Source organism: Lactuca saligna, chromosome 5 (genome assembly GCF_052625555.1).
Source record: "Lactuca saligna cultivar CGN05327 chromosome 5, ASM5262555v1, whole genome shotgun sequence".
Classification (NCBI taxonomy): Eukaryota; Viridiplantae; Streptophyta; class Magnoliopsida; order Asterales; family Asteraceae; genus Lactuca; species Lactuca saligna.
In genome coordinates this window covers 303,181,484-303,192,273 of record NC_136421.1, presented here as the reverse complement: position 1 = coordinate 303,192,273, position 10,790 = coordinate 303,181,484, and the positions used below count along the sequence as shown (strand labels likewise).

The 10,790-nt window shown below is 33.2% G+C and overlaps 1 protein-coding gene across 1 annotated transcript; it reads left to right on the top strand.

Moving 5' to 3' along the window:
- The first annotated feature begins 1,505 nt into the window (after positions 1 to 1,505).
- Positions 1,506 to 5,393, top strand: LOC145048429 (serine carboxypeptidase 1-like). The gene is made up of 14 exons (XM_078996914.1): positions 1,506 to 1,860; positions 1,953 to 2,098; positions 2,485 to 2,552; positions 2,649 to 2,771; positions 2,863 to 2,965; positions 3,044 to 3,081; positions 3,481 to 3,582; positions 3,668 to 3,748; positions 3,862 to 4,107; positions 4,198 to 4,263; positions 4,353 to 4,474; positions 4,572 to 4,685; positions 4,806 to 4,851; positions 5,061 to 5,393. The coding sequence occupies exons 1-14, from the start codon at positions 1,715 to 1,717 to the stop codon at positions 5,142 to 5,144; spliced, it is 1,485 nt and encodes a 494-aa protein (XP_078853040.1). The 5' UTR covers positions 1,506 to 1,714; the 3' UTR covers positions 5,145 to 5,393.
- The last annotated feature ends 5,397 nt before the right edge of the window (positions 5,394 to 10,790 follow it).

Sequence of the window (10,790 nt, the reverse complement as noted above, 5' to 3'; positions counted from 1 at the left end):
CTCGTCGAGTAGACTCTAGAAATTACACGACCATTAACACTCTCTACTCGGCGAGTTGGGGCCTCCAACTCGTCAAGTTGATCAGACAACAAGAATATAACTTAATTAAATATTATACCTGGGAGTCGGGATGTTACACCTATTGTAAGGAAACAAGGGTCAAGTAAGACTTGAGCCAAGGTATCAGTGGTTAAACCATGTGGGATTTGTATTTTGTTGTTAACAAAACTATGGACAATGTTGTTAGTGTATGGGTTCAAAATAAGGTTCAAGTCATGGTTAGGTAATAGGAACATCCGAGTGTTGGAACCGTAGCTCGTAGGTATACCAAATTAATATTTTAATAGTTTATGATGGATAGCTTGTTGACATTTTTTTTACAATTAGAGTTAACATTCTTCATGGTTTTCAATACATCATATCGAGTTGATTTTTTTACATATGTTGAGTTTTTTAAGATTAATGGTTCATTCTTCATGGTTTTCAAGCCCTATTGTAAGGAAACAAGGATCATGTAAGACTTGAGCCAAGGTATCAGTTGTTAAACCATGTGGGATTCGTATTTTGTTGTGAACAACACTATGGACAATGCGACTAGTGTATGGGTTCGAAATAGAATTCAAGTCATGGTTAGGTAATAGGAACATCCAAGTGTTGGAACCATAGTTGAAGTCATGGTTAGGTAATATGGGCATCCACGTAATCAATAAGGATTTTCTCCGTTCTTTATTTGGAGATTGAAAGATGATCATAGAGTTGTGAATGGATAATTTTGGAAAATCAATGGAGTTAACGAGGCTTGTGAGTAATATTTTTGTTGTTGGGTTTGACGACACCGATAAAAACGCACAGTGAGCCTAGAAGAGCATAAGAAAAAAGACATGGAATTGTACATATTAAATTAGATCATATAATATATATTAGTTTAAAGGTAATCTTCAGAAAAGTCCAAATATTTTGGTTTATTGATAATAAATAATAAAAAAGCTCTAAAATTTTGATTAATTAATGAAAAAACCCTAAATTTTTGATTAATTAACGAAAAAAGACGAGATACCGGCTAAATCTGTGAAACCGGCCACGAAGAGTTAATCCGAAGTTTTAGCCGGTAATCTGTCCTTTTTTGTAAACAAAATTTAATTTGGGACTAAATCGTAAACTGACCTAAAATATTAGGACTTTTTCGCAGATTTCCCTAAAAAATAAGAATCAATTTAATTTCTCTAACAATTAAATAGAAAAATCATTTAACATGTTACACACTCAAGCTAAACATGAGTTTATCGACTTTAAAACTTTACTCTTGAGGCACGTATACATAGGTGAGATGAATGTCACTGAATGGTTTCTAAGCTTTTGATCCAAATACACTGAATACTAGACTGATTCAGAAGACAGCTCTTAATGAATCCAGATACCAGATATGTGCCGAATACGGAATACCGTATTTGTACCTGTACTTTGGGCCATCAAAAAGGGGCTGCCTTTGTGTGAACAGAGAAAGTCTCAAAAGTTGGTGGCTCTGTTGGAACCCACTCTTCCACAGTCTCCCTCTTATCCTTCACTTGCCTTGTAAGCGAGCAACTGACAAATTTCACTCTCTTCTATGCTCCCATTTTATATTTAGCCTTCACTCCCACAGAAACTTCAAAACAGATTCAAGAATCTTTCCCCCTTTTCTCTTTCTTGAATCCCCCAAATTATTTTTTCTTAAATGATCAAAACAATGAACTCAATCCACCTAATCTTATTGATTTGTCTCTCATTTACCATTTTATTGGCACAATCCGCTCCCCAGGATGCCATAGTTACTCACGTTCCTGGTTTCGATGGCACTCTACCATCCAAACACTATGCTGGGTTTGCTTTCTTTACTTCTCTCTTGATGTTTACAATAAAAGGTTCGCGTTTTCTTGATGGGTTTGTGTTTGTTTTTGCATAATCGTTTACAGGTATGTGACAATTGATGAAAACCATGGCAAGAAACTGTATTATTATTATGTTCTTTCAGAAAGAAACCCTTCTCAGGATCCAGTGGTTCTATGGCTCAATGGTGGCCCTGGTTGCTCCAGTTTTGATGGGTTTGTTTATGAACATGGTACATACTTCACTGTTCTATTAGAATCATGAATCTTTCTTTCTTGATTTTCTGCTTTTCTCATTTTTTCAGTACCAAAATAACACGAGTCGCATGAAATCCTGATCGGATAATCCATTTAACAATTTTCTAAACATAAAAAGGATACGCGTCCTTGTGTTTTATGAGAAAATTTAGGGCATAAGAGTTTTACTAAATTCATATGCAGAGGAGTTTTACTAAATTCATCTGCAGAGTTGACTCTATATGACATGATCGATTTCCAAACAACAACACTTGCTGACTTTAATAGTCAAACTTCGGAATTACAGCAAATAGTAATTTATAAATTGGGTATTCACAAATTTTTGGATCATGAATTTGCTTAATCATTGATCGTGTTGCAGGTCCGTTTAATTTTGAAAAAACAGGAAGCTTGCCCAAGCTTCATCTTAATCCATATACATGGGCCAAGGTTCATATACATACTTCCTGTTTTCAAGTTCATCAAAACTAATTTTATAATTTTAATAATTACATAAATTTGATCATTTTTTTTTCATTTGGTCAGGTTTCAAATGTGATATATTTGGACTCTCCTGCTGGAGTCGGAATGTCTTATTCCGGTAACAAATCCGATTACATCACCAGAGATACAACAACGGCTTTAGATTCCCACAAATTTCTCCTTGAGGTAATTAAAAAAAAAAAAAATTCACCTTCAAAGATATTCATATTTTGAAATATTAACATATTTATTACGTTTTGTGTTTATGTGATTTCAGTGGTTCACGTTATATCCCGAATTCCTTTCAAATCCTTTTTTCATCGCTGGTGAATCATATGCTGGAGTTTACGTCCCTATGTTGTCTTACGAAGTGATGAAAGGTATCCATCTCTCTTAAACACTCGAATTAGCATGAGTCTTGAGTAATTTACAATAATGCCCTTCTCGATATTCTTCAGGACTTGATGCTGGTGATAAACCCACTCTCAACTTTAAGGTGCATCCTCTGTTAAAATTTTGAAATTCACCAACCAATTATTTATTAATTATTATGGATAGTAAAGTAATATCCCTATTAAAGTTTATTATAGATAACAGAACTGTAGGTTGAGTATATTAGGTAACGGGTTGAAATGCTTTTTATAATTCTTTTCTTATTTAATCAAGTTCCACACGAGAAAATATTAAACATGTGAAAAATAAGTATTAGTAATGCAACCCACACATTAAAAATAAAGTGTTTCATCAGAATGTATTTTAATCCGTTACTGTAACTAGGCGTACAAATTAAATATTGTAAAAATAATTTCATCACAATATATTACAATCCGTTACTTACTAAAGATAATAATGTTTTCCACAATTCTAAATTCACTAAAAAAAAAAAAAAATACAGGGATACATTGTTGGAAATGGAGTCACTGATGCTGTGTTTGATGGCAATGCTCTTGTCCCCTTCGCACATGGAATGGGCCTCATTTCAGATGAACTATATATGGTTTTTCTCAATTACCATTTTTAAGAATTTCCATATCTACAAGAAACTGTATCTTTGACATAACTTGGACTCTAAACACATACAGGACGTTACCAAAGAGTGTCAAGGGAACTATTACAATCCTGCTAATAATGAGTGTGAAAGCAAGCTTGAAAAAGTTGACCAAGTAATTAATCGTCTTTTCTTTTTTCTTTATTTCTTCTAATTAATTTACGTGTTTAATAATTAATACCAGTTGTCACACAAAAGCTTATGTTTGATTTGAAATCGGATCTCCAGGAGCTTGATGGACTAAACATCTATGACATTTTAGAACCATGTTATCACAGTGATAGTTCAAGTAAGATAAGGCTTGAAAATACAAATTTGCCCCTGAGCTTTAGGAAATTGGGTGAAACCGAAAGACCACTTCCCGTGAGAACCAGAATGTTTGGGCGTGCTTGGCCTTTTAGAGCTCCAGTGAAGGCTGGTTATGTGCCTTCTTGGCCAGATCTTCTCAACAGTGAAGAAAGTGTCCCGTGTACTGTAAGTCATCATTTATAAAATTAAAAAAAAAAAATCGTTACAAAATATTGGTAATTAAAATCTATTTTATTTTTTTATTAATTCTCTTAGGATGATGAAGTGGCAACTGCATGGCTAAACAATGAAGTAGTCCGGAAGGCAATTCATGCGGACCCGGTAAGATATCATTAATATGTTTCTATTTATAGTAAGATTATGTTTGATTGAATTCTAGACAGAAAGTGAAGTTGAAATGGATATTTCAGATTAGTGTAGCGGGCGAATGGGAGCTGTGTACCGGTAGGATCAGATATTATCATGATGCTGGAAGCATGCTGAAGTACCACCGAAACCTCACTGCTCGTGGCTATCGTGCTCTTATTTTCAGGTAACACAGTCTGTCATGTCATGTCAGGTTAACTGCTAATGTAAATGAAACGTACGAAATACTTTTTAAAAACTTTTTTTTTTTATGTGGTTGGCAGTGGGGATCATGATATGTGTGTTCCATTCACCGGAAGTGAAGCTTGGACACGATCTTTAGGCTACCCGGTTATTGATGAATGGAGGAATTGGAAGGTTGATGGCCAAGTCTCGGGGTATGTTTCCATATCCTTGATCACAAAAAATACCATATCAAAACACTATTACTTATAAGGCATACTTGCATCCTATCAACAATGTATAATTAAATGTGGATATGTTTCTCCTCATTGCAGATTCTTACAAGGATATGACAGCAACCTCACGTTTCTCACAGTCAAGGTTAGTCACTCACATGTAACTGTAGTGTATTTTGAGCTGTGGTTCTGTGTTCAATGTACATGAGAAACACTATAGAAATGTAATTAACAAAGATAAGATGAGAGGGGATTTAACATTTAAGCATTGGGGATGGGCTATACATGCCAATTAAGCTAAGCTAAAGATTGTATTTTCATTTGGAAAATGATTATATGTTTGATGTGATGCAGGGATCGGGGCATACAGTACCTGAGTACAAACCGAAAGAAGCGTTGGCATTTTACTCCCGTTGGTTAGAGGGAAAGAAAATATAGGAAAATACCATGATTGTTTTCATGTGTTGTATGTAAACGTATTACGTGCCTGGTAATTTATGAATAATTTGGTGTTAGGAAAAGGGAAAAGGGGAGGTAACATACAAGTGGCATGTACTGATATATGATGAAAAGCGAAAGAAATTATTGTTGTCGATGAAACCCGATTATGGTTTGACATTTAGATCGTTGTTATTTTGGGTCCGAATAATATACGTTTCGGAAGTCTTTACGGGCTTTATTTTTTTATTTTTATTTTTATTTTTTTTATTTTTTTTTTTTTTTATCAAATGGTATTTAATTAATTTGCTATAATCATTAGTAAAATTATGTTAAATCAAACATTATAGCTAGTGTACATTTTCATAGAGTTTGGGGGTCACCTTTTGTAATTCTATGTTGTTAGAGGACTTTACACTAATACTCCTCCAAAGGAGGCTAGATCATGATATGCAATGTTAATGACCCTGTCACACCAATGTAATTGTATTTTCCTATGAATGATATCCCCAAATTATATATATATATATATATATATATATATATATATATATATATATATATATATATATATATATATATATATATATATACTAGCCGTTTAGCCGCGCAAAGCGGCGGGCGGCGAATATTTTGATCTTTTTAGAGTTAAAACCATTTTGTGTTCATCTCGAGAAATGAATATTAAATGACATCTATTTTTCAAGAGCATTACCATACCATATTAAGGGGGTGTTTGGCTAAGCTTTTTTAAAACAACTTATTAGGTTCCACACTACTATAAGTTAAAAAAGTGTTTGGATTAAAATAACTTATTCCGGTGGGGAACCTCTAATACGTCATTTTTTCATAAGTTACCTTACACTTACTTATTAACTTATAAGCTAATAAACTAATAAGCAATAAACTTTTTTTGCTAAACACCCCCTAAATGGTTATTACTTCCATTTATACATACCCAAACCACTTGTACTGTTTGTCGTCCTCTTTTTTTTTTTTTTTTTTTTTTTTTTTTTCTCCTTTATTAATTTAATGTCATACTAAGTAAAATGCTAAAATATATAAATAATAGTTTATAAAAATAAACCTTTAGAATATCAGGTGTTGTGATTCAAAAGTCGATAAATAGGTCTTTGAGAATACCAAAATACTCAGGTGTCAACTTGTTCATTGTGATTTTAAACCAAGTTTGGTCACAAATTAAAACATTTTCAACGATGGTATGTAATTCAAGGATTCATATTGATTTAGGTTCTCGAAACCTTAAAATATTGAACAAAATCTATATAGAACCTTATAATAAGGACAATAATCACCATAATCAGGAAGTCCATGTGATTAAACTTGATATTATAAGGACCAATGATGAAAAAGGCTTCATTTTTAGACTAAACAAGATGAAAAATATACAAACTACCTTAATCATATCAAATCTTGTGTTTAACTGTTCTTTATTGCAAAAGTAAGATGCCAAAATATACAAACTAATGATAATACAATGCTCTAACTGGCCCTTGTGGTTGAGTTCTTTGAACCTGCAAAGCCAACGCATTAAAGAAACATAGTAAAAATCTTTTTAGGAATAAACCTGATATAATAAAGCCTTCATCCAATATATATTTATAAGATAAAAATACAAAAAGTTAAAAATGATGAAATCAATTACAAGTAAGGATTAAAATAAAAACTGTTGGATTAGTGTCTAAGTCCATAACTATTTTGGTATGTACTTGACCCGATGGTGCATGGTCCTTTTGGGTTGCCTTCACCAAAGCAACTTGATAGGATGAATTATGGAGAGAAAGGATTAAATATGATTTATTAATATATTATGAGAATAATATATTAAAGGAGAAATCATATTGTTTAATTAATATTAGTCAATAATTAATTGGTAATTAGTTTTGTGACTAAAAGAGATTAATTAAACTTAAGGGACTGGAATTGTAATTATAAGATAATTGCAATTTGGGCCATGGATTGCCTTATATTATAAGGTGGACGAATTCTATAGGGGAAGCCCATAAGAAATCGTCCAAGGCCTTAATTAGAAGGGTCCATGGGTTGCTAAAGGCTTAAGCATCTAATTTAGGGTTTCCTTGTTAGATAACCCTAATAGCCCAACTATATAAAGACCCCTTAAGGCTCAAAAACGTGGCTAAGCTTCTTGTTAGGGTTTCTACACGTTTTGGTGGCCTCAAACCTCTCTCCTCTTCATCCTCTTGCTTATGGTGTTTGTGAACCATTAGAGGAGTCACATTTGTGACTCTAACCTTTCTAAAGTCAATACAAGGAGGAATTGGATTGTTATTGCTACATAACAATCAAGGTAACATCTTAAACCCATTCTTGTGTTAATATGATTACTTGTATGCTAGAATTAGGGTTTATAGTCTTGGATAACTTGCATGTACAATAGAGAAACCTAGATCCAAGCATTAGGGTTTGTATGAGCACATAGGATGTTCTTATGACCAAAACCCATCAGTGGTATCAGAGACTAGACTGGTTTCTATTGTATTGATGCATTGTATAACTGAAAAATTCGATTCTTGTGTTTCTGGAGGCTGGACTCGCCGAGTCCATAGATAAACTCGCCGAGTCCATTGTAACTCGACGAGTCCATTCCTTACTCGGCGAGTCGGCTCGTCAGAAGGAGCGAAAAGCGGGATTTCTTGCTGTTTTTGCATTAGGATAGTTACCTTATCATGTTAGATCAATATTAATCCGATTATATGATATATTTGACTATATTTTTGATCTAAATGAAGATATTTATAAATTAATAAGATAATTGTTTCCTTATAAGATAATTGATTAATTATTTTGAGTAAATTGATAAATTTTTTTTGCAAGAAATCATTAAATAAATCAAATATGGATAATTATGTGATTAAATTTTAATTTAAAATTATTTGTTATTTGATCCTTGTTGTTATGAAAAGTTTCATATTTTCCCCTTTAGGTTTTATAGTTTAAATTTGAACCCAAAGGTTTTGTTGTTTTGTAATTTAAATAGTTAAAACCCTAATGTTTTGAAAAAGGTTTCAAAACTTGCCCTCAAGTTTTGGAATTTAAAATTTTGATTAAAAAAGTTTAATTTTGATGTATATTTAAATTCTAAACTCTAATGTTTTGAAATGTTTCAAAACTTGCCCTCAAGTTTTGGAATTTAAAAGTTGATTAAAAGTTAATTAGGAATGTTAAATTCTAAACCCTAGTAATGTTTTGAAAAGTTCAAATCACACCCTTATGGTTTTATTAATTAATTAAGGAGTATAATTAAAAGAGGTTTAATAAATCCATAAAGTTTTGGTTTACAATTTAATTGAATTAAAAGTGTAATTGTTAAGGTTAACCACATAGTATTTTAAAAGTATAAAATACACCCTGTACTATATATAACATTAAAAGTCTAACATTATATATATATATATATATATATATATATATATATATATATATATATATATATATGTATGAGTAAAAGTCAGTCTTACCGTTAGTAGGCCTCATTCACTAAGCTGGTCTATAAGGGGTGTTTAAGGAAATTGCCTATAAAATGGTGATTGAATGGGTATCCACTCTTACCCACCGCACTCTTGACTAGTGGAGGGTCGTTATCCGAACGGGTAGGATAGGACGAAACCTTCCATTATAAGTATAATGAAATACAAAAGTAACTAAATGTTTTTACAAATTCCCAATCTTAGTTACTTAGGCAAAGTGAATTGATGCAATTCCATGAAATTACACTTTGTGCCTTTGCGAAGACGTTAGTGGAGCGTGTGTGGTTTACCGGCACACTAAATGGTTCTAAGCAAAGGTAGCAAACGGTGACTCAATGTTTGTCATAGTTCGGTGGAGCGTGTGTGGTTTACCGGCACATCAAATAGGTGACTGTAACATGTGAGGGCACCATGTAAGTTTGCATGGTTATTCACACCCGCTTTGTGATCCTCGGCATCCCAGTCACAAACAAGAGGGGCATATCGAGATTTAAACATGCCATTGAAATGTTCAATGAATCTCAAAGGATCTAGGAGTTTTCATAGATTTAAAACTTAAATTTCTTTTTCGTTTTTCATGGTGGAAATTAGTGAATCGTCATTCACTTACCTTCAAACATTCTGTAACTAGATTACGGCATCCCTTTTCTAGGTTGTAGCGTATTGTGTTGGGTCCTAGCCTTAGTATCTCATTTGGGTGATTTACTAAGGACTCAATCAATCAATCAACTAACTTGAATTTGTTTCTCCCGTTTTGTAGATGTCAAAGTTCGACAACTATGGTCTTTCCAAATCCCGTGGAACAAGCATTCCACATGAAGATGGTATTCCACGATTCGATCGAGGAATAAGATATCATGCTTCACTTCCTCCACCTCCTCCAATTGTTCTCCCTAACCCACAAGATCGAAGAATTGAAAGGTTCAACATCACTAAAGCCCTATTGGAAATGAAACATGAAGATGGTAAGCCCGTGTGTGCCCACGTTCTAGGAATGAAATCACACATTGATAGGTTGATAATGTTGGGTGTGTCATTCCTGAATGAGTTGGCTGTAAATTGGGTTTTGCGGTCACTTCCTGAATCATATAATGAGTTCAAAAGAAAGTATTATATGATGGATCATGATGACAACCTCATTGACCTAACTTACATGCTCATTGATGCTGAATCAGAAATGATTTGGCGAAGCAATGGAGCATATTTGTTGGGAGAGTCAACCGACCATGCTTCCGAGGATGTTCTAAGAGAAGCGACCTACGTTTGTTGCCAAGAGAAAGGGCGTTGGATAGAAGTCTGCCCCAAGAGCCTGAAAATTCCAAAGATGGGAGAGTCAAAGAGTATGACTACGCTGCAGGTAAAATCCACTATCTAACTCCGTTAAGTTCCTATTCATTGATTCTTAATACATGATGTGATAAGATTGCATTTGAATGTTTTGCAGGATCGGTGAAAAGAAAGGAAGCTTGATAAGAGAGCAAGATGAATCTAATCACAAGAGATGGATCTCGATCGCATGGACTTGAAGATTGGATTTTGAGCTTAGATAGTTATGATAGAGTTGTTAGAAATTTTCCTTTTACATAGTTTTCAATAGATTTTGCATTGTAAGGACAAATGTTTTTCCGCTGCTTTTATAAATAAAATAAATTTTGGTTTGACTTATTTATTTATTTGTTTACTTCCTTGCAATGAAATCGTTATGAAAATTGATGTTTGAATATTTCTACAACAAATGGATATGATTCTTATTTATGGTGTTTATGGAAAAAGTCGAGAATTTACCGAATAGGGAGAGTTTCTCATCACCCAAGTTTCAATTGGACAGAAATTTGGAATCATGCAACATGGTTGCATGATGAATGAGAAATTTCATATTTGGAAATTAGACTAATTCGTTGACAATGTGTCAAGTGAAGGACTAGGAGATCGAGTAGACAAAGTTGTGTGTTGATCAAGTTCACCATAAGAGTAACAAAGATATTCGTCATGATTTACTAAAGGCTTAGTAAATATGATTACACTTACAAGATTAAGTGTAATTCTGAATTGATTAAAGGGTTTAGATCAATAGTAGAACGAATAAGAAGAATCAAGTAGGCAGAAAGATAAAAGTTTCTCCATTCTAAGAAGAAGG